General features: G+C 39.8%; 2 protein-coding genes across 5 annotated transcripts; both read right to left on the bottom strand.

Annotated features, from left to right (window-relative positions):
• Positions 1-413: 413 nt before the first annotated feature.
• On the bottom strand, positions 414-7,753 carry shbg (sex hormone-binding globulin). Of its 3 annotated transcripts, XM_079801549.1 has the most exons (9): positions 7,482-7,694; positions 6,245-6,336; positions 5,936-6,125; positions 3,663-3,719; positions 2,747-2,908; positions 2,482-2,641; positions 2,271-2,407; positions 1,635-1,821; positions 431-1,409 (listed from the first exon to the last, which is right to left on the bottom strand). In XM_079801549.1, the coding sequence occupies exons 1-9, from the start codon at positions 7,560-7,562 to the stop codon at positions 1,252-1,254; spliced, it is 1,224 nt and encodes a 407-aa protein (XP_079657675.1). In that variant the 5' UTR covers positions 7,563-7,694; the 3' UTR covers positions 431-1,251. The 3 variants fall into 3 exon arrangements, with proteins under 3 accessions (XP_079657676.1, XP_079657675.1, XP_079657677.1); XM_079801550.1 differs by lacking the exon at positions 3,663-3,719 and having other exon boundaries at positions 414-1,409; positions 7,482-7,753; XM_079801551.1 differs by lacking the exons at positions 3,663-3,719; positions 5,936-6,125; positions 6,245-6,336 and having other exon boundaries at positions 7,482-7,693.
• A 5,615-nt stretch (positions 7,754-13,368) lies between these two features.
• zbtb4 (zinc finger and BTB domain containing 4) lies at positions 13,369-23,687 on the bottom strand. 2 transcript variants are annotated; one of them, XM_079801548.1, is made up of 3 exons: positions 23,460-23,687; positions 15,166-20,253; positions 13,369-13,979 (listed from the first exon to the last, which is right to left on the bottom strand). In XM_079801548.1, exon 2 carries the CDS (start codon positions 19,876-19,878, stop codon positions 15,166-15,168), a length of 4,713 nt encoding a protein of 1,570 aa, XP_079657674.1. In that variant the 5' UTR covers positions 19,879-20,253; positions 23,460-23,687; the 3' UTR covers positions 13,369-13,979. The 2 variants fall into 2 exon arrangements, with proteins under 2 accessions (XP_079657674.1, XP_079657673.1); XM_079801547.1 differs by having other exon boundaries at positions 13,369-20,253.
• Between the last annotated feature and the right edge of the window lie 849 nt (positions 23,688-24,536).

Below are 24,536 nucleotides of genomic sequence, written 5' to 3'. Positions count from 1 at the left end.
CAGTTTCTTTTGTAAGGAAAATAATTTGAACAGGAAACTGATATTGCTGATATTATAAAATAACCCAATTTTAAATTGGTTGGCACTATACTACGTTTGTTGAAAAAAAATCCTCTAGATGGCAGTGGATTACAGATAAACCCTGTATCCAAAACATTAGATTGTGTTTTTCACTTCGATATATTTTAATATTAATATATGAGATGAAAATTATATATATATTTATATATATATATATATATATATATATATATATATATATATATATATATATATATATATATATATATATATATAATAATTTTTTTTGTCTTTCCTTCATTATGTTTTCTAATTTACAAATATATTTTATTTATAGCTGTATTAATTGACCTAGGCAAAAACTTTGGGGCCTGGTTTCACAAACTGGGTTTAGGATTAGACTTGAATTCAATTAGGGCATTTAAGTAGCTTTTATAAACATGCCTTTGAAAGAAATAACATGACTGGTGTGCATCTTGAGACAAAACAATAGCAATGACACATTTTAAGATATGTCTGTAAGTTGGTTTCAGATAAAACAGCACATTCAATTTATTCTGGGATCAGGCATAAGCCTTGACTGTGAAACTGGGGGGTATGACTTAAAATATGACAATCCACCATACAGAGAGGAAGTATTTAACTGTGATGAACAGAGACATAAAAATACACCATTTCAACAGTTTTTTGACCCACAATGGTGTCATTTCCACCACAACAAAGTTGGAAAATATAACTTTTTTTGAACTCATGTTAAGCAGTAATGTCATAAACTTATACAAAAAGTGTCAAAATATTATTCAATTCCATGTATTTAGTATACATACAGTTCTAGATATTAAATTATTAATTGTAAAACAAAGGAGTTGGGTTAAAAAGAGAATAGATTTGCTTATCAGAGGCATTATCAGACTAACACATGGCTTCATGGAATGACAAATGAATGAAACTGCATATTTTATTGATTTTTGATTTATTTTGTTCACTGAAAGCTGCTTTCCTTGTTCAGTCATTAAATTACTGTATTAGAAAGACGTGCCATTTAATTTCAAATGTATTTTCTTGCTCAATGTAACATAACAGCCGATCAGTAAATCTTTGAAGGTTATTTTTGGGTCACTTGAACATTCAGCATTTTTAAATTGGCCTATCTATTACAGATATAAGATGAGTGAACCATGAGGTTAATCTTAGAATTTAGCCTGCCAAGATGATTGCCTTGAATTTCTATTAAGTGAGTTCATTCATTGCATCTGCAGGACAGCTGTGAGATGACACCGCTGTGTGCTTGTACAATGCCCGATCAAGATCAAGGACCTGGCCCTGGACAAGGATTTTCTCCAGACATCCACGCAGGTGATGTGTACTTTTTGTCGCCTCGCTGTCACCTGAAGTAAAAAGAAAAGAGTTCAGAGAATTAACCTAAACAAATTCTCTACTTCAATGTAAAGTAGCAAGATTTGTTAAATATACTCCATAAGACACAGTTGTCTACTTGACAGATACAAGTTGTTGCAGATATAAAGAATTTAACACAGAACATAGTGGATATTGGTGAATGGAAGAGTACTTGAGCACGGAAATTCTTGCTCACTTCCAACTCGCAAATTTACCTGGCACTCCCCCAAAAGTCAGTAGCATCCCCCTTTTCCACATGGTGAAAAAGTCCAGACTTTCCGTTTCATGCACTGATTTGCTGTTTACCACAAGTGAATGTTTCAGTATGGTAAAAGTAAGTGTTGCAGGTTCACGGGGAAGGTCAGCATTTTCCGATCCCTCTTTCAGGCCCAACTGCACCTCCTGTTACAGTGCAGATAATACTTAAGGTCCCATTCGTTAATTTTAGTTCATGCATTAACTAAAATGAACTAACAATGAGCAAAGCATTTGTTACTGTATTTGTTAATCTGATGATAAAAAATACAGCTGTTCATTGTTAGTTCATCAGCATAGATCCATTAATTAATATGAATAGATATTCTTAATAATGTATTATTAAATGTTAGTAAATTAGTAAATAAAGGCTTTAGTATTATTTCTCATTATAGTTCATGTTAACTAATGTAGTTAAGTAATGTTAACAAATGGGACCTTATTGTAAAGTGTTACAGAGAAAAGTTATGAAAAGGTTGCTTGTAATAGACCTGTGTACTTTTAAATGAAAGTAAGAGGATGTTAATACATCGGTACTTTAAAACTAATACTATTTAATTAATGATGCAATAGATTTTTGTTGATTATATACATACCTTGACATCTTTTTGCCCCTCTAACTCTCCCAAGACATACACAAATCCTGTGCTTTGGAGACTCAACGTTGTCCCAGTCCAAGATCCAAAGATCTCGACTGTGATACCGGCCTCTTCTGTCTTAAGTCCAGGAAGATCTGTCATGATATTTGCATGGAAAGATAACGTCATCTTATGCAATGCAAGTTTATACACATGAATTTTCACTCACCAGTTGAATTAAACACAGCCACTCCAGTTCCTGGAAAATAGCTCCCTCTCTTGATCTCGGAGAAGCAGGGCCGGGGTTCCCATGTTGAGTCTGTATTCCAGGGGGTGCTGAGATTTAGCCAATGCCCTCCTCTAATACAGGCATCCATTTCCGGTTCAAACTTTCAAATAAAAAGGACACCGATAAGCTTGTTTTAGGTGGTCAGTCAGTGTTATTTTTTCCACTTTTCGATTAAAATATTATTGGAAAAGACAAATAATCTTACTGGATGGAAGAGCTTTTGTTTGTCCACCAGCATGCCACCAAGAGCCAGACGTATCTTCCCTGTTAGTTCCTCTTCTGCCAGTTTCGAATGGAGACCGACTACAAGCTCTGCCTTGTTGTTTACCTCTAGCACCACAAATTTGCCTTCACTACGCAATTCCAGCTGTCCAAAATCATCAGAGAATACTTAGATGTTTGATCACATAATGAAGGTTTATGAAATTATATTTGTTCTAAACAGAGCCTTAATTAGCATGTTTCAAAATGATATGTTGATTCTGGACATCTCAAAAAACCACACATCTTATTTTTTAAATCGGATATTTGTGTGTGTATATTTATATATATATTCTCACCTAAAGGATTATTAGGAACACCTGTTCAATTTCTCATTAATGCAATTATCTAATCAACCAATCACATGGCAGTTGCTTCAATGCATTTAGGGGTGTGGTCCTGGTCAAGACAATCTCCTGAACTCCAAACTGAATGTCAGAATGGGAAAGAAAGGTGATTTAAGCAATTTTGAGCATGGCATGGTTGTTGGTGCCAGACGGGCCTGTCTGAGTATTTCACAATCTGCTCAGTTACTGGGATTTTCACGCACAACCATTTCTAGGGTTTACAAAGAATGGTGTGAAAAGGGAAAAACATCCAGTATGCGGCAGTCCTGTGGGCGAAAATGCCTTGTTGATGATAGAGGTCAGAGGAGAATGGGCCGACTGATTCAAGCTGATAGAAGAGCAACTTTGACTGAAATAACCACTCGTTACAACCGAGGTATGCAGCAAAGCATTTGTGAAGCCACAACACGCACAACCTTGAGGCGGATGGGCTACAACAGCAGAAGACCCCACCGGGTACCACTCATCTCCACTACAAATAGGAAAAAGAGGCTACAATTTGCACGAGCTCACCAAAATTGGACAGCTGAAGATTGGAAAAATGTTGCCTGGTCTGATGAGTCTCGATTTCTGTTGAGACATTCAGATGGTAGAGTCAGAATTTGGCGTAAACAGAATGAGAACATGGATCCATCATGCCTTGTTACCACTGTGCAGGCTGGTGGTGGTGGTGTAATGGTGTGGGGGATGTTTTCTTTGCACACTTTAGACCCCTTAGTGCCAATTGGGCATCGTTTAAATGCCACGGCCTTCCTGAGCATTGTTTCTGACCATGTCCATCCCTTTATGACCACCATGTACCCATCCTCTGATGGCTACTTCCAGCAGGATAATGCACCATGTCACAAAGCTCGAATCATTTCAAATTGGTTTCTTGAACATGACAATGAGTTCACTGTACTAAAATGTCCCTCACAGTCACCAGATCTCAACCCAATAGAGCATCTTTGGGATGTGGTGGAACGGGAGCTTCGTGCCCTGGATGTGCATCCCACAAATCTCCATCAACTGCAAGATGCCATCCTATCAATATGGGCCAACATTTCTAAAGAATGCTTTCAGCACCTTGTTGAATCAATGCCACGTAGAACTAAGGCAGTTCTGAAGGCGAAAGGGGGTCAAACACAGTATTAGTATGGTATTCCTAATAATCCTTTAGGTGAGTGTATGTATATATATATATATATATATATATATATATATATATATATATATATATATATATATATATATATATATATATATATATATATATATATTAGGGATGCAACAATACAGTTAGTCCACGGTTCAATACATACCTCGGTTTTTAACCACGGTTTTCGGTTCGGTTCGTTTCTGATGGCTTGTCACATACATTCTTTGTTATTCTATTCTTAGGCGACAGGAACAGCAAGAGGTTAAAGAGAAAAAATACTTTTTTTATTGCAATACTCTTTCTTTATTTTACTTAAAAGAATTGAAAAACCTTTCTTAAACTTAAAAAAAAAACTTGTACACATTCCTAGTGTATTGGATAATATAAAATAAATATATATAAAGATTTACACTGGCAGCTCAGAGCTGTACAGCAGCATTTAAGTATGAAATTTAATGAATGAATGTAAAAATAAAACACTACATAGACTTCACTATAAAATATACACTGATTCTTATTAAAGCTACTGTATTAGTTTTTCAGTCAAGAGCAGTGAGTGATTTTCTCTTCGTCTTTTGTTGTTGTATTAACATTAAAGGGATATTTCACTCAAAAATTAAAATTCTGTCATCGAGAAATAAATACAGGTTTGGAACAATATAAGAGTTGAGTAAATAATGACATCGTTTTATAGGTGAACTGTCCCTTTAAGGACAGCATGTTCACTAGTCTGCCCTGTTGTCAATTTAAGACTTGTGTGCATCTAATATACAGACACGATTGCGATTTTACTTTCACTTTAGACATAACCGACTGTGTTTATGTTAACCTTGTGTGTATTTGACAGTATTAGCGCAGTAATACGACTACTTAGTTCAGTAATCACGTGTTTGACAGGCTTTTAGTGCTCGCGCTCTGAAAAGCGCATGTTAAAACCGCGCACGCGAATGAAACCGGCAAGGCTTTAAAAATAATGAACTTTTGTGATTGTGAATAACTATAGTGTTCCGTGAGTATAACTAACGTGTGATGTGAATGTATGTCGCGTTGTTCAGTATTGGGATGGAGCAGGCAAATTATAGAATTTGTAGGAAAAATAATTAATTAAATGCGAAACCGAAAAAAGCGCAATTCACAAGCGCGTATTGAACCGTGAATGCCGTACCGAACGGTTCAATATTATATTGAGAATTGTGGCATCCCTAATATATATATATATATTATATATATATATATATATATATATATATATATATATATATATATATATATATATATATATATATATATATATATATATAGCACAACTGTTATCAGTCATTCATTTTCATTCATTGATAATCAAAATAAATGATTATCGATCACCAAATCAGCATATTAGAATGATTTTCTGACATGTGACACTGAAGTAACAATGCTAAAATTTCAGCTTTGCCATTACAGGAATAAATAGCTTTTTAAAATATATTAAAACACTAAGCAGTTATTTTAAATTGTATTAAAATTTCATAATATTTTCAATAATGTTTTTGCTGTATTTTTGATCAAGTAAATGCAGCCTTTTTAAAAAAAAAAACATTTTAAAAGATTCACAAAAACTTTTGTTGCTTTAAATCATTAGAGATTAAAAAAGGTAAGCAGTATTTACCAAGTGCCAGGCCCCATCATTGAGTTTGCGACCTCCCTTTACGCTCACTAAGATGTCTGCTTTCCCAATCTGCATTTCAGGTATGCCATCACGTAATGAAAGCACAAACCAGTCCTGTCCTTCTTTGGTGTCTCCATAAAAGATAGCCCCCTCTGGGTCAAAGGTCCGAAACTCAAAGAAAGATCTGATGCTGTGTGTGTGAGGTAAGACAGTGAATTCTGTATTATATATACGATGACCAACTACGGCAGCCAAGCACAAAGGAATTACGAAAGTGAAGTGAAATCCACAGATTTCAAATCCACTCACCTTCTGATTTCAGAGAGATTTGCGCTCGTCTGCATTAAGGGAGTCCATTTGGACTGTCTGTGTGCAAGATTGACAACTCCCTTGCCGGATATCTGTCTCAATCATCCCAAAAACCAGAGAATGGTTTTGACATCATACATCAAATATCATACAGCAGCCAATCATGCTCAGATTACATTTAGACATATCTCTCACTCTCGCTAAAGGCTAGGTAAACACAAGCGTCTGCGATATCCCAGACAAGCTGCCAGTGTAAATACTGCTGCCCCGGGCAAATGTGGACCCAGGTTTCAGCGAATTCAGAGTCGAATACGAATATGCCAGCAGTGCAACGACTTTGTCAGCTAAAGTTACTTCCTGACCAGCCAGTCAGCTTAAAATATACATTGCCTGTGATGTTCTATCTTATGTAAGGTTTTCCATTGTAGAATTTTAGCATGTTAGCAGGTGCATGGGTCTGTTTGTTGAACATGCCAATACTGGTTCAGGATATTAATATTTTAATATATTAATATTCATGAAATTGGTTAAATATACACATATTATATATATATATATATATATATATATATATATATATATATATATATATATATATATATATATATATATATATATATATATATATATATATATATATATATATATATATATATATATATATATATATATATATATGTGTGTGTGTGTGTGTGTGTGTGTGTGTGTGTGTGTGTGTGTGTATATTTAACCAATTTCATTACATAGTATATCACTTTACATTTTATCCAAATTGACTGTAATAATTATATTTGGTTAATTTAAGAATTTAATTTAAAGAAAAGGCAAAAAGGTGTATTTTCTTTGGCATTAATTGAACTCATTTCATACTTAAAAGTTAAGCTTATTTAAACAAATCAAATTATTCTGATATTACCAGAAGTCATATTTTTGAATGTGTAAAGTAAGTAAGGATCAAGCACGCAGGCAAGCCTCAGTTTACATAAAATATAACTTTATATGTGTGTTGTCAACATTAAGCCTTTATTTTTCAATTTCTGATGATTAAATTGCATGGTAACATTTGCTTTTGCTGTTTTTCACTTGCATGTCATATGTAACAGTAAAAGGCACCGGTTTCTCAACATAATTGCATAGTAAAAAAACAAAGGGCCTTGGTGATTATATATCTCTTTTAGCTTGTAAAATGCTAGTTAAAAAATAATTTTTTTAGACCTTTTAGAGATCTCCTACTCACCTGATCACCTGACACTCTCCTGCACAGCAGAATCAGGTACTGGCCTAACAATAGTATGACCGCTTCCTTGAGATAGTTCATTCTCTTTTAGCTCCAAATATTATAAAATTAGTCGAAACAAGAGGTAATGGAATCAGAACATAAGCTAGAGGGCTTTGGTTTAGCCGACTGCCGTCAGACTACCTCTCTCTAACTCTTACTCTCTTAAACTCCAGTCTAGCACACAGCCTCCCCAGAAGACCAGAGACTAAGGATGTCGACATCACAGAACCGGAAAATATTGATTTTGGGCTTGTTTGCTTGAGTTTATAGTTGTTTTGTAGGCTGATAACATGGTGATTAGTTTGACCAGTGTATTATTGCAATAGCATAACTGGGATTCAATGATATGCTTTTGTTATGGTGTTTAATTACTACAAAAAATGTAGTGGGTGAGAGTAGGGCACAAAATGAAAAATGAATGACTGAATGGATGTAGATTACACTGTGCAAAAATTGTACCTTTAGGAACACCATGTGTACCTTTAGTACACCAAGATACTAATATATAGCCTTTAGGGGTCGATAAGGTACAAATACATTTTGTACTTATGTTAAAGGTAAAATTTTTGCAGATTTCTTTTTGACAGTTTACCCCTAAAAAAAATAAAGCATAAAAATAAAACATAAAAAAAATAGCAGAGCAACATATATGTGCAGACTTTAATTCTCCCCATCCTCAACCTGGCAGTTATCCTGATTGCATAACAAATGAACGTTGAAAGGTCACTGATGTTTGTTCATCCAGTACAGTGAAACCTTGATGTATTACTAGTGAAGCGTAGGTGTTTTTTTGTTTTGCACTTAGAATGCTAAATAGCACCTGCATGTGTAGTTTGGTATATTTCATGCTCAAACTAACAATTACTTACTAGAGTGACAAGTTGAAAGTTTATGAAAATGCAGTACCAGTACTGAATGCATAGAAGTCTCTCTCTTTCGAAACCAGCTCAAGGTTGATATCTGAGCCTGTGCCACAGATGATAGAAGATATTGATGAGTAAAAGCACATGGCATCACTTGAAAATAATAAGACATGTTTTAGGGAAAAGACTGTTAAAAAGGTTAGAGAGAGAGAGAGAGAGACTGCTTGTGGAAGCAGGGATGGTGCAATTTGTTATCGCCCTGCTAAAGCTGAAACAAAACAAAGAAAATGATATCAGAACCAAAACAATCCAGCTGACTTTTGTAGAGACAAATTAATAATGAGCAGATGCAAAAACTGAGTTTAAATAATAATTTGAGTAAACACTAAAAGTAAAATTTGCGAATGAGCAATTAATGTTTAATGTGTGTGTGGGTGTGACTGCACTTTATGTTGTATGTGTTCCTAGAACTGTTCTGTCCTAATTGGGTGTCATTAACCTCTGGAATGAGCATTTGACCATTACAGATGGGTTAAGGTAAACGACAACCTTTAGAGAAACTGATAATTTTGAAGGAATCTGGTGAAAAGATGATCCAGAACACGGGACGAGCTTTAAATGGATTGTTATCCAGCTCTGTCTGTTATGACGACTTTTGTCATTTATGATGTTGATTTGAATTACTCTCTGGATTAGTTCAAGTGGAATTGTAAAGTTAAAGATTGCCGTCCATCATGGGTTAAAACCATTGTCTAAATTCAACTGAGGGCTTAAATTTAATAATGTCAATTGATTAAAAATAGTAGGCGTAAATGTTATAGACTTGACGGCAGGGACAAAGTGACAAATTGGCTGAAGTCACTATCTAAATTATCCAGAGACTCCCTCAAAGTTCTGAAAGGGCGGAGGACAACCTAAGCCAATGGGGGTCACCGCCATTGGGGCACCTCCAAGAAGGGGGGTGTTTTTATGTGAGGTGTGTATGAGAGGTGAGGCAGATGTCTGTGAGGCCAGCAGCATCACTGTGGGAAGGGGAAGCTGTGTTTCGTAGGGGCCAAGGTCAAGACTGGACACAGCAGCCCCTGCCCTAATATTGGCCCCTCTATACCGCTCACCAAATACCGCATAATTGAGAGCAAGGAAACACCTTAAAGATTGGCATTCAAGGGTCAGCTGAGATCATTATGGTCAATTTAACCTTGGAAATTTCAGTCATGTGTTCAGATTTTGGAGGCATCACACACCTCTAAATTGATGGGAATGCAGCAACAGAGATTGCTCATTTAGCCCGGCTTCCAGAGATTAAATATGGACTTGTCGTTCATTTTATTTTATTTTATTTTATATTTCCTTTTACTGAAACCCTCAAGAATTGTATGAAAACTATTGTACTATATTGTCTGTTCCCCTCTCAATGAGAGAAAGCACGCTATCAGTATGTTGATCAGGAGTTTTGAGAAAAGAAGAACATTGGGGCCCTGTTTGTGAGTGGAAGGGGTAAAGAGCCTCAAAACGGGGACTGGTCTTTTTAGTGGCCAGCATGTCCGTGATGAGGTGAAGCGACAAATGTTACCCGTTGGGGAAGCATGCGTCACCACTTGACCTTCCGTAGTGACCTCACTGGTAGACCAGATGTGCGGTATGGGACCACTCATTGGTCTAAAAGGGGGGACTGAAGCAGCAGGTGAAGCGGCAGCTCAGATACCTGTCTCTTCTTTTATACACATATCCTTTTCAATTATTCTTTTTATTATATCCATAACCTGAATAATCAAGGATAATCAAAATAAATATCTCTTTCTCTGCTTTCATATTTAATCTAGAGATGATTGTAATTCTGTGTGATTTCATACCTTTATATATTTAGTTTGAGGATGATTTTGTAGTATTAAAACTAGTCTCCCCAGATGCTCTGGGTTGACCTCCATGCATGGCTCCCTCTCGCGATAGTTATGACGGAGTCGTTGTTTGGGTATTGAGTGTTCTCTAGATAAGCGGTCATAATCCCCTGACATTAATTAGAGTGTGATGCCCTAGTGCTTGTATGTGTGTGTGTCTTTACAAGTTCTGTGCAGGTTTGTTGGAGCTATCTGATCGGGGCCTGACCCCCTCCCGACAGGCAGGCGCCCTTTACGACGTCCGAGGCCAATCTCACCCTCCTGGATAGGATGTTGTGACGAGCATCCCGACTAAACTACGCCATTCCGGCATATCTATACATGTGTGACAAATGTGTAGACTTTTAGGTCTCCGTAGCGAATTAAGGCTTAGGCCATCTGTTATTGTTGATGTAATCAATGTCCTTGTAACCAGTATAACTGGTGGGGCAAAATTCTCTGTGAGTTAGAGTCTGGCCTGCGATTCCACTAGAGACTCTGGCGCTGGCTTCTGCTGATGAAACTGCAAACTATTCTTCAGTAAATTTCTTTAATTAATCTAACTCTTGACTCCTGGTCTTCATTCAACATATCTGGTCTCTGGGTCTAAAACTGTGTCCCCAACATACTAGTATGAACAGATTAATTACTGAAAACTAAAAGTTCCTCTATTTTAAGCATTTCATACTTTAAACATTTTTATGTGACCTTGAAAACCCGACCATTGCCCAAATCCCACAGGCTGGATATGATCCCACTGTCAAAAATAATGTATTAATAATTATACATTTAGCTTTTCAATGGGGCAATGCCCTCAAAGGAATACATTTGTAACATATCTACCAATAAAAGGCACATATAGCTTAACGGTACTAATCTGGACACTACTAATTAGATACTAATATGCACGTTTAGAGGTTTAGATAAGATACAATAATGTACCTTGAGGGTACTGTTCCAGTGACAAGCTGATGAAAAAAATTCTGACAGTGTGTAAATAATATTTTGCCTGTCCCATAATTTCCCAAATCACATTTGAGGAAAAAAAAACTTTTTATAAATTAATTAACTGACATTTTTTGCAGTTCAGAGCTCTCTTTTACACTTCTGTCTTGTGTTTTGAATGTTGTAAAAACTGTGCCAACACTGCATATTGATGATGAATTCAAAGATATTTTGCACGCCATCAGGTTAATACTTTATTTGTATGGTTGTAGTGTAGACAGAGGGAGTAAAGAGAACAGGAGCAAAGAAATTAACTGTTGATTGTAGACTTGAATCGGCAATGTATGCCAGCAAACCTCTGTATTAAATGGTCACAAAGTCAACAAGACACAAATAAAGTTTTCAAACATTTCACTTCTTTGAAACTGCCCGAATATAATGTGGACCTCTAAAACAATGGCACAATATAACATTGTCACAAAATACCAGACAATTTAGTCACATGCCTACAACTATGACCAAGTGCAGAACATATGTAGCTGGTAGATTTTAGTCACTTTGATTGAAAATTGAAGCCTCTAAAGGGTCCTTGTTCTGGGTGGACCAAGAAGATACTATTTTTTTGTAGTTCAGGTATTGTTCAAAACCAAACGTACTGGACAGATCTGTGATTATTTCAGTACATATGCCCCCAAAAGGCATATTTTTAAAATATGTATATAATTCTGTGCAAATATTCAGTAGTCTATCCAGATTCTGACTGATAGGGTTTTTTTTTTTTTAAACGTAGGACTAGTAGTAGTAATAGTAGCCGACACAGTCCCAAGTGACCTCTTTTAAGCATACTATCCACTGAATTTCATTGAAAGTTTGCTGATGGATGAAACTGGAACACGAGAACTTAACTCGTTTTGATGTTCCTCAAAGTAATACTTAAATAGAATGTTCTATAGAAAATGGTATCACAATTTTTTCTTTGTAAGGTGCGTTCAGATGTGCATATACTTATTAGCTTATTTAAATAAAAAAGGCCTCTTGTATGTAAACATCAAAATTTTAGATTTAGTCATTTTAAACCAGTCACTGATTCAGAACAATTGATTCAGAACAATTAACAATTGATTGATATTCGGGCCGATATTTAAACCCAATCAGACTTAAATACTCAGTGGACACAAAAAAATAAATAAAAATACATTTACAAACCCAATGTTATTAATTCTCCGAAAATAATTGTTATATTTTTATGTGAACCTCTCAACAATATATGGTTGTTACTAACAGTTTTTACATTCGTTTACACAAATTTAACATTTACTTTTTTTTACCAATCACTGGTACAGGTAGTTGATGCAATTCATTCATTTATATATTTCTAGAATTTATGCAAAAATGTTGTCGTGGTGGAGAAAATACAGCAAAAAGAAGAGGTCAAACACAAGTTTGTTGGTGGCTATCAAAGGAGATAGACCTTGATTTGGTTTCCTTTTCCTTTACCACCACACACCACACTCTTATAATGCAAACAAAAGGCTTGTACTCATACCCGAGTGAAGCTACATGATTCACAACCGTTCATTGCATTGTGTTTTACCCTCAGGAAATGAACAGTGCTGCGGCTACATTGCACAGTTTCACACTTACTTCAAAGGAAGAAGGTAAAATATTGAGAATAGAGAGGGAGAGGGTGTTGGAATGAGAAAGAGGTGGAGATGGAAGGGCAGTATTTGAACATCTTTCATAATGCTTGGGGAAAAGAAATAAGGCAACATAGGAGTTTCTCTTTTTGGTTTTAGATTAGAATATTTTGATACTGAGGGGTTAAAAAAAGAGGGTCCAAAAGGTTTTGTGAGGACATGCCTCAAGAGAAAAAAGCAGGACAAAATGAAATGAAAGAACCACATATGAAGGAAAATGAGTTTTGTGACAACACCAGAAGATACTGAAGAAGCAATTGTTGCTCATGCGTTATGGTTATATTGATTCCAACTTCCTTGACATATCCCTAAGACTACTGTGTATATATATATATATATATATATATATATATATATATATATATATATATATATATATATATATATATATATATATATATATATATATTACCCCATAGCGGTTCCAATATTACATGTTATTTTTCAAGTCAGCGTACAGAAATGATCTATCATACTTTTATTTTTTAACCTCATGACGAAATTACATTCATATTCTTGTGTACTTGAATGAGCTTCAAGTACAAGCCTTGTCTCGCTACCAAAAAGGGAAAAATATATAAATCAAACAAATAATATAGTGAAAAACCAAAGAAAAAAAACAAGAAAGTACAAGGGAGAGCTCAAGCCACTCCAGTGCTATAAGTCCCATAGTGCAAGCCCTGCAGGGGCGTCAGGACTGACTGACGTCCTCTCCTTCTCTTCTCTCTGCTGCGGAGGAGAGAGAATTAGCTAACCAACAGAAATGGTGGCTTGCTTGTAGTAGATTATGTTTTCCTAAAACTAACATTCACCAACTACTGCTTCTTACAAGTAGCCTATACGATTCTCTCTGCGCTTTTCTCCACTTTACTCCCAAATTTTGCTCACACTCTCACTCTGTTTTAATCTCTGTTTGTCTCACTTCGTTTCACCCATTCTGTCACGTCTCAAATTCAGTCAGTGAATGGAGTGTCTTTGGTGGACACCAGGGGGCAGTGGGGAGGAGAAGGCCACAAAACATGAAGTCGACTGGAACGTATGTTGTTGGAAGAGATGAAACAGTTGGCAGGAGTACTGGAAGTACACAGACTTATTTCATAAATGATCAAGGATTAATACCCACATCCTACAAACGAAACTATGTGAAACACAATCTGTCTCTAGACATAACATGGTCAAAAGTAGAGTGGATTCTAAATCACCATACATTTGATCTTGTCATGATAATCCTGGTTAGTGAAGGCATCACATAATAATATGTTTAATCCATATGACATGTAGCTACACCATCAAGTTGCTATGCTATGATTTACGAAAGAAGAACTTCATCTATGTTTTCTATTTACTGACCTATTAAGATTATAACACCTTTTCCAGGAATTATGTTTTTCGTGAACTTCCATGGAACTGACCAAGGCTGATGCAGCACAAATGATTATAAGTGTGCATGCCTACACCCCCAACACACCCCACAAATACACTTACACAAACCTGCAGGCACACATAAAGCCAGAATACTGAAAAACACATGACTGGAGTACCGATGTAAGATATGACACTATGAGCTACCCCAAAGTCTCCATGCATTACCTCTATACAAAATCGCACACTGTACACACTCATGCAGGCACGCACGCACACACACACACACACACACACACTCTCTCTCTCTCACTCTCTCTCTCGCTCTCTCTCACACACACACACACACATGCAACTGCTTCTGCGTCTTCCTTCCCTGTGTGTTGAACATTTTTCCTTTTAATGATAAGCCAGCCTTGCATTACTATAAGCAGTATAATAAACACAACTATTATTATCATTATTGTTGTTATACTGTCCTTATTATGGGAAACAGACAGAATTAATTGAGCAAAACACACATCCTGTTAGCTGTTATTGTTCACGTGTTATCCATAATATTGTAAAGACTCTGAGAGGATCGATATCCAAGCTCTAATGACACTACAGAAGAGGCAAAGAAGTGGTGTGTTGGAGGTGCATCTTGGCAGTGCCTGAAGGGGGCGTTATATTTTTTGTTCTTCGCCCCCTTATAACCTTTCCTTCTTGTCTTCAAGACACCCCTCCATCTTTCCATCACATTTGATTCCTATGTATGCCTATGCATTTGCTGCGTTACAAAAGAAAAGTAAGAGCTGTGCAAGAGTGTTCAGTTAACAAACAGGAAAACATAATTTCCACCCTTAATGGCCTCCTCTGCTCTTTTACAGGTATTACCTTGCTGCCATAACGTACTCACTTATGGGTTGTCCTGCTTTGTGCTACTGCTGCCGCCGCTGTTGTATAGGCTGGGGTTCACAACTAAATGATGGGGCACTGTGCCTGTTAAAGGGGCAGCAGTGGCAGCGTAATTGAAAAAAGGCAAGAAGGGTAAGGGCTCTTTGTCCCCTGATGCCATCATATTTAGAGTCATTGGAAGGGCAGCAAGGTTATAGGGGTATGGCAGTAGCTGTGGGCCATACAGTAGGTGATAGGGGTCGGGGTAAAAGGGCAGTTTAGCAGAGTCAGGGTGGGGTACCATCTTCCCAAGTGTTGGAAAATGTAGGGGTCCAGCAGGGTAAGACATCAGGATTTGCTCCTCCTGTTTCTTACCAGAGCAGTACCCTCCAGGTATGACTAAGGGAAGAGTAAGCTCCTGGACAGGGTAGCCTGAGCCCCTGTGGTGTTCTGTAGGAGTGAGAGAGGCGTTTTCCTTTGATTCAGGCTCTGCTGTGGGCACTTGAGGATGTAGCAGGGTGTGGCAAGAAGGCTCGCTCATCCCAGCTGAAGTCATCTGCAACATAAGACCCTGTTTTTCAGTGTTGTACCTTCCTCTGTGTGATTGGCTTTGCTCCAGCTGTGGTCGCAACTGTAGGTCCAAGGGTCCTGGAGAGTGACAAGGTGACTTTGAATACCTTTGAGAAGGTACTTTTGGAGTGGTTTGAATGACAGAGCATGTAGGAGATGGTAAAGGACTGAGTGGTTCCTCTTTGGGCACTACCAACGACACCTCATTACAAGACCGTTCCTTTGAGATGTTGGATGGATGTTTAATCTGTTGATCAAGCTCCCTTTGTTTTGCCAGTATTGTTGGCATGGATAAGTCTTGGGCTTGGCTGCTGGATTGAGGAAAGATTCTTAGATCCTGAGCATCTTGTAGATCACTGAAATCTTCATTTGGATTAATGTCATCTTCTCTACACACATAACCTCTGCCTGTTTTTAGTGATATGGGTACAGATGGAGTTGTTTCTCTTCTAATCTGAGGCTCTGTCAGCATTTGAGAAACCTGGATTTGCCTGTCGCTCGGCGTTTGGCTTCTTTTCTGTTGGTTTAGTGTGTCTAAATTCCGTTTTTCTGGTGTTCTGTAGTCTAGGCACTCTGTACCATTCATTACTAGTACACTAGGGAGGTTAGGAGAGATGACATTAAACCTTTCTAAAGGGGGACTGTGCATAACTTGGGAAAACTGTGCACACAATGGACTGTGGACTCTGTCATTGGTTGCCACTTTGGGGCTTTGACAATTTCTGACTCTTTGGTGTTCGTCCATGTTCTCACCCAGTTGGTTGTCTGTGATTTGACAGTCTGGTTTGGAGTAATATATGACAGACACAGGCTGTACTTGTTCACAATTGGTGTCTAAACCTTTGCTTGGTATAGTTTCCGTTGCAGAAGGTGCGTAGCTTGGCATGTCTTGCTTTTCCTGTGTGTCTTCAACCTCGGTTGAACTGCCTAACTCATGTCGCTTGAGGTGGCAATTGAGTGCAGCAGAGGTTTTGCAGACCTTATCACATTGTGAGCATGTATATCTGATCAAAGGCCTCCTGCCCAAGCGAACTGGGCTGCCTTTCTCTATGGACTGTCCATCCACTCCATTCTCATCTGCTTTCATTTCCGCTTCGCTTCTTGATGACTGGGAAGTGAAGAAAGTAGGGGCAGACAGGGGCTTGTTTTTGGGATGTTGAGTTCTCTGATGTTCCTCTAGCTTTGATTGCGAGGGGAATGGAGCTCTGCAAAGCATGCACACAAATTCAAACAGATGTGTCAACTCATGCTTGTCTCGTTTCCTTGGGCTGGAGAACCAGCGCCCACATGTTCCACACTCAGATGCCTGATCTTCTGACCATCTTTGCTTGATGATAGAGGATGCTGTGTGTTGAGGATTGAGTGTAGCCTGAGGAACAGATAAAGGGAGAGGGAGATCAGGCTTCCCATGAGTTCCCTTTTCTTTTTCCTTCTGTTCTGTTCTTGAAGAGACAGGAAAAGTGTGTGATGTTTCTTTGACTTCAGCTTTCTGTGGATCAGTAACTTCTCTCTGCTCTTTCTTTACTTTTTGTCTCCTTTCCTCTCCCTCATCTGCATCTTCATTGTCAACTTCTTTATTCAAATTTTTTATTAGTCTCTCAGCTCTCCTAATAGGCCTCAGGGATCGTTTGTAATGCATTTTGCGTTTCCAAGCTTTAGCCCCCTGCATATGAAGAGCCTTTCGCTTGGGTTTGTAAGAATAGTAAGGCCTCCATAGGTTGTCCTCCACATCATGGTCATTTCTGTCCTCCCTGACCTCCTGCCGGAAGAAATATTTCCTCACCTTGCCTTTGAGTTTAGGGTTTTTCCATTTGGGCTCCCCCTCCTTTCCTTCCTGACTGGAGTTGCGGTGTTTACGTTGGTGATGATGGGTGTGCCGTTGCTTTCTCTGGTCCTCTTGTGAGAGGTTACTCTTTTTGGGTTTGCTGCGTGTAGGGCTTTTGTCTCTCCTTAGATCTGTTTCTGAGATGCTTCGTTTGACAATGGCCTCCTCCCCTATGCGCACAGTAATCTGACAAAGTGGACCGCTGCCTTTGACTTCCGATCCCACCGCTAAAGGTATTGTCTTAGTTGACTCTGTTTTATTGTGAACTTTTCGTCCCTTGTGAAGTTTCTCTGTTGGCTGTCTGATTTTCAAGACCTCTGGGTCTAAACTGACAGCATCCCACTCCCTGTATGCCTCTGTGTGCTCTTTCTCTCTATGTTTTCTAATCTGTTTTTGACTTGTCTTTGAATGATTTTCTGGACTTCTTTTTCTCTCCTCAGATTCCATTTTATTTCTGTGAACAATGACAGAAGAAGAAACTGCAGTGCTGTGCATGATGACTGAGGGTTTGCTGTGTGCAAATGCAATGACTGAAGAGACAGCTCCTTCTTGGCACTTTGGAGTTTTTCCTTTGCCATTGTTACTACCTGACAGCCATAAATCTGACCCCTCTGTCTCTCTTGCTTCTACTCCCATGTCTGTTTGGGGAGAATCTAGTTTTTTACCCTGCTCTACACCCAGCCTGATAGGGAATCCCTCAGGCTCAGCCTTGATGTCTGGGGTTTGAAGATCTTTCAGGAAAGACTCCAATTTATTTGTGTCTAGAGGTTGTGGGAGGCTGTCATCCATCGATAAAGGCAGGGTATCTGATGAATCAGAAGCGAGTAGTCTATCAGCCATTGGCTGACTATATGTTTTGTAAGGTCTCTTTAAAGATCGCATGGGCAACAGGCGGTACAGTTTAAGGGCATTGACCTTCTGCTTGTAACCACCATTGGCTGTTTTCTCACTTGAGATCAAGCCAGGATTGATACCATGGAAAGCCTTTTGGTGTGTTTTAAGGTTGTAGTAGGTAGGAAATGCTTCCCAGCAAAAGATGCATTGGTAGCGTCTTTCACCAGTGTGCCACACCTCATGTTTGGTGCGGTACTCAGCCAGAGCAAAAACCTTGTCACAGTAGTGACAGGGGTACTTACGGCGCCATGAATGCACATTGGAGTGTCGCTTCAGGCTAGACAAAGTCATGTAAGAGCGCTCGCACACGGAGCAAAAGTAAATGATATGTCCATCCACCACTTTTACAAAGTGATCCTCTTCCCCCAGGGCATCCCTGCAAGTCAGTGTTCCAGCATGACGGGCATGAATGTCGCGCACTTTCTTTATGGGTCGGCCAGGCCTTGTTTCATGTCCAAGCTGTTCTGGCTCTGCAGCCTCATCTGCTCTCTCCCCCTCCACTTCACCCTCCTCCAGGGGCTCTTCTTTGGGTGGCACTGGAAAAGCTGGCAGCCCTTGCCTGCAGGTGGCCTCATGGGATTGCAGTCTTTTATTATGGATGAAGGCTTTGCCACAGTGGCGGCAGCTGAGTACTCGTCCCCCCCGATGGAGACGCATGTGGACAGTGAGGGACGAGGCAGTGCTGAACAGACGGTGGCACACCCCACACAGTAGTTCTGGCTTCGGCACTTCCCGAAAGGAGTCATGGAAAGATGGCGTGGGGAGAGTCAAGGGGGAGGAAGTTAGAGAGACAGATGAGGGTGAAGGAGGAGGAGGAGGGGTTGATGAAGGTGAGTGAGGGTTGATGCTAGGAAGAGGAAGGCTCAGTTCAACATGGAGGCTGTTTGCCTTGCGTTTTTTGCCTTTTGAACTCTCTGGATCCTTTATACCTTGGTCCTGGTAGGCTCTTGCACTGAGGTTGAAAAGTATGTGTGCCGTTTCTGTTGTTGAATGCTCTTTGTGCCCATTATTGAGACTGACCTCAGCTGTCTCTTTTGAACAGTCCATTTTATTAGAGTGTTGTAAGGGAGATGTTGGATATCGGGAACCACTACCATCAACAGAAAATGACACAGATGACTTGCAGTTCTTACTGACTGGAGCAGTTAGATCAACTGGGAAGGAGGAGGAAGAGCATGGCAGGCGGTCAGTTTTTGATGATGTTTTGGATAGCTGTTTGTCTCTGAATGCTTTCCCCTTCCATGCCATGCCATCTAAGCTGTCTCTGTCATGGACGTCAGAAGAGGAAGTGGGGTGGGATGAGGAGCAGTGCTTCTGTGCAGAAAAGCCAGGCAATCCAGCGCTGAGGGGAAAACTGAGCGATATCCTCGTAGTTTTGGCACCATCTGCCTCCTCCGTGCCCTCTCCCATCCTGTCTCCTCTCATGTGTTTATTTCTGTGTTTCATTGGATCCTTGTACAAGTCCTCTAAGATGTTCTCCAAGGCTATCGTTGGCCAAAAACAGAGCACTAGACAGTCAAAGGGTTTATCTGTAGTCCAGCAAGGTCCAGAAAGGTCTGTTCTAGCTATATCTTTAGTGCAGAAGTTGTCGATTGAAGGATGGTGGAGAACAGAAATTTCAGATCAAGAAGATGGCAGTTCATTGAGGTCAAGTTCAGAGATAACGACTCCTAGATGTAGGTAACATTGTGCATCTTTGATTATCTTGGTATAAAACAGGACGGGGATTGCCATGCATTCACATTCAGCTCCAAGAGTGCAGCGCAGGTGTGGAGAGGGTCCCAGCAATCCTCTCCCGACACCATGACCCCGTTCTTAATCCTGAAACAGAACGAAAATAATTTTCATATATTGTGTTTTAATCACTGGAAACATTGTAGATTTTTTGACAACCACAAACACCAGAGAGTGTTTTTTTCTAGTATTAAACTGACAAGAAAAGCGCATGACAAAAAGTATGCAAATAGGTGTGATACGGTTTAAAACCAGGTAAGCAATCCATTATGGTAATCATACACATGCAACTTAGTCAGACAAGGTTGGTTGCAGTCATCTCAGTTTCCGAATTTGGCATGACAAAATCTGAAAGTGTGGAAAGAATCTGAGCAATCAACCCCACTGAGTCACAGCATTTGCTTCACCTAATTGAACACTGCTAAGATTTAATTAAGATTTCCCCAACAGGGTGTTATTTATAGTCAAAGTGCTCCAAATATGCCTAGACTGAAAAGGTACCAAAATATAGATGGCCTTTTGAACTGAAGCATCTTGTATTCCTGATAAAGTTATCTGGATATTTGTATAAATATGTATTTTACTATCATGTAATGCAGAAAACCACATGATTCATACTGTCATGCCAGTTTTTCTTTAGCAGTCTGAGAGTGAATAGTCCACATTTACTTTTATTGCATTCATAAACATTTTTGGTCGCTATTATCATATTGTTTGCTTAACCTGCTTGTTAGCCATAGAGAAAGAGCATTCTTAGCTAGCACTAATGATGCGACACCAGAGAAAATCCCCAGTCATGGTTTTCTGCCTGCGTTTTAGCCAGGCAGGCAGGCCTCTGTAAAATTCCACAAGCAGCCCTGAACACACTGAAACTAGGTCAGCACTGTTATTGCAGAGAGAGAAAGAGAGGAGGAGGGAGAGCAATGGAGAGAGAGAGAGAGAGAGAGAGAGAGAGAGAGAGAGGTGGGGAAGAAAGCAAGATCCAGGCCTGGAGACAGGAACAGCCACAAACACACACTTACACATGCACAGAAACACATATATGCACACACACACACACACACAGACAGGCAGTCAACAAGCTGCACGCACACACACGCAAGCATTCTCCTCTCAACACGCAAACACATTTGCAGGCATGCAGGCACATATGAACCGGTCTGTCTGTAAACAAGTGGTTTGACAGCTAGCGTTACCCAGCACACCACAAATGCAGCTGAGAGGATGTATACCAGAACTCCTGCATAATAATAGATGTTACATAAGAGTATATTTAGACAGGAAGAGTCAGGAAGAGTTAGACAGGAAAAATATTTAAACCTGTCCGGTGCTTGTTGTGACTGGCTGCTATGGCGTAAAACTAGGCCTAAGAATGACACAGTTTTACATGGTGCTCGCATAGTGAATGGACAAACACATCTGCCACCCCCTCATTTTCTCTGTACGTCTGTCCCTATTTATCTCTCCCTCTCACCCTCCTTTTCTCTTCGCATATGACGCACACACTGCCTCTCAACAAACAGTTCCTGGCGCAAGAGGCTGGCCAAGCGTGACAGGGCCTTTGCCTCCCCCCTCTGACTGCCCCTCTACTCAAACATGTAACCTACTGAAAGAGTTAGAGCAGAAGTATTAAGGTGTTGCATCTTGCAAAATCAATTTGAAAAAAAGGGTTGCAAATTGACTTTCTCCCAAATGTTGGAAATTGAAAACGAATGTTCACATCTGCGTCATCAGCTGGAAAGCGAAGTGCAGGCAAGTCATCCAGGTAAAGATTTTCAATTTACGCACATGAGACCACTAGTTTTATAATGCTGTCACCAGTGGGTTAGGAACTGAGAAGAGGCTCGGAAGAAGCCAGATAATGGGCTAAAGGTCTTGTATTTAGCTGTGCCAGTGAAAGAGACCATGGACTGAATGGCAGTGGAAAAGGGTAATGAGTGAAGGCCGCCTGTTTCCGTGTGGCCGTGACGGGGCCCACCAGGGTGAGGCTGACTGTGAAAAGGGGGCTGTCGCTAGATACTGAACTCTGCACAACCCCCTGCCAAAAACATAGTGGAGCCAGCCAGAGGATAGATGAGGGGTAGGAAAAGAGCAAAAAGGAGGAGTGGGCTGTTTTGCAAGGGCAAGAGGGAAGCAGTTGGGAGATGGAGAAGGATGGTCCGAGGATGGTTGAGTTTGTGTTAGGATTTCCTCACTCTTTGCTTTCCCCCTGAACAATTTATGGTATCTCTGTGATTTGGCATGACGGGCCATGCTCCAGCGAGTCTGCCCGTGTTACACGCTGTGTTCGACATGGTCGACTGAGTTTTAACTTGACAAGTGATTCCCATGAATCTGTTGCTGTAATATGATCAAGGACGATATTCTAAGTAGAGCAAAACTGGAAGAAAATGTCATCACTGATAGAGTGAGAAACTCCTGGCTGAAGCTACTTCCTCTAGATCATGCCTGAATCTGCTTCCATAATTCTTTAGTTTGTTTAGGAAAAACGAGCAGCCCTGCCATGTTTCCATTCTAACATTGATACCTCTGTTGCTACAGTATTCCATAAACTTTATGCTAACATATGCCAGGGTTTAAATTACAAATATCGCATGCTAGCTGACTTGAACCCTTAAGCAGTGGCAGAAAATTCAATTTGACCCTGGCGTATATTCAACTCACCTCAATACAACTTGGCTGCTTGGCTTCTAACGACCTCTGACCCTATGGCCTTGTAGGGGCTGTTAATAGTGTACTACTAAGTATGCTACACAGGAAAAGACAGTGTAAATTTTAAAAAGTGAATGTGCATCTTATAATATCATCCACCTTAGGTATACATGGGTAGAAACTGTTTTTTAAGGGCTCCATATTCCAAGACGTCACTTGGTCGTTAATTCTAAAACCGAGTCCTTTGCTATTGAGATAATTTCGTCAGAAGTGAACTTGCCACAACAGAAAGTATCCAAATCCAGCAGAACAGAAATATGGCAAGAGAACGCAAAAAGTATGAAGCTTTATTGTAATTTTACTTTAATCTTGGAGCGACTCACCAGCCCTGAAAAAGAACTGCGTGGTTCAGCCACAACAGCGGAGGATAAGGGAGACAGGCCTTGATTAGCACACACACAAACCCACACACACACACATTTCTGGTGTCTACACAGAACCAAAACAACATCGATATGATATGAGAGTGGCACAGAAATGCAAGAAGCAGGAAGAGGTGAAGACAGATTTAGATCAGAGGAAAAAGTCTCTCCTTCTCGCGTCCATTCTCCGCTAGGCAAGCACACAACAAGACAACGTACCTCGGAAAACCTTCTGCTGCATCTCGGCTGCGATGTGTTCTCTCTCTCACTCTCTCACTTTCCCTCCCTCGGTCTGTGTGTCCTGGTCTGCGTGTTCCCGTGTGCGTGTATGAGTGAGAGAGAGAGAGAGAACACAGGGAAAGACAAGCGCGTGCATACAGGCAGCGCTATGTAGAGGGCAGAAACGACTCTCTCGCACTCTGACTCTCCCCCTCCTTCTGCTGCTCTATCTCTCCTTCCCTCGCCTGCACTCTCGCTCACTCTCTCTCTCTCTCTCTCTCTCTCACACTTCAGTTTGCCACTGACACATGATTCTGGGCTGTTTTTGCATTTTTTATCTCCCCCAGCCTCGTACCCCTTACTCACCCGCACCTACCCCCCCAGCCTCATTTTAATTCCAATTCTCTTTTTATTCCAAATTTTTTTGTTCATTAGACACACACTTTCACCATGCACACACTCTACATACACCAAGCCTGATGATAGCAAGGAAGGGAGGGAGAACGGGAGTGAGGGAGAGAATGAGCGAGTGAGAGGACGCCATTTAAGCAGTTTGTTACGAGCACTGCCAGTCCCCAAAATGGCTGAAAACAAACAGGAGCCATGCCAACAGAAAAAAAGCTTGGCTATAGAGACACGAAGGGAAAGAGATAAAGAGTAGGAGTGGGGAGAAACAGAGAGACGCCAGACAATACTTGGGTTAAACTCTTTAAATAAATGAGGTAGCCTAAAGAGAGATCAAAGAGTACAGCATGGACATGCACTTTGGTTTCCATTTTCTCCTCTCTCTACTTCCCTGACTAAAAAGAAGCACGTTTATGGCAAAAAGAGGTGGACCAGAGGAGTAAACATTGGAGTCTTTGGCCGAGACGGCCCTCTATGACAAATTTGGCCTTCTCGCCATTACGTGGAGCAGAGAAATAGCACCTCTATGTACTTTTTGTCCTGCCTTCATTGCCGAATCAATTTGTCTGGCATTTGCTGGATGGATCAATCCAGTTCACTCACAGTCAATGCGTAATCTATCTATAGCTATTGAAAAGTTCAGGAACCACCTGTTTTAAAACTGTTCTACCG

This window comes from Gobio gobio (genome assembly GCF_949357685.1).
Source record: "Gobio gobio genome assembly, chromosome: 20".
NCBI classification, from domain to species: Eukaryota; Metazoa; Chordata; class Actinopteri; order Cypriniformes; family Gobionidae; genus Gobio; species Gobio gobio.
This window is presented reverse-complemented; position numbering and strand designations above follow the sequence as displayed.

What these genes read in the sequence shown, in the direction of transcription:
- shbg (XM_079801549.1), bottom strand. Translation starts at nt 7,562, where the DNA reads ATGAACTATCTCAAGGAAGCGGTCATACTATTGTTAGGCCAGTACCTG. An exon ending in AGGGGCAAAAAGATGTCAAG is followed by an intron (nt 1,822 to 2,270) that starts GTATGTATATAA and finishes GCACTGTAACAG; the next exon opens with GAGGTGCAGTTGGGCCTGAA. An exon ending in GACTTTTGGGGGAGTGCCAG is followed by an intron (nt 1,410 to 1,634) that starts GTAAATTTGCGA and finishes TTTTTACTTCAG; the next exon opens with GTGACAGCGAGGCGACAAAA.
- zbtb4 (XM_079801547.1), bottom strand. Translation starts at nt 19,878, where the DNA reads ATGAAACACAGAAATAAACACATGAGAGGAGACAGGATGGGAGAGGGC.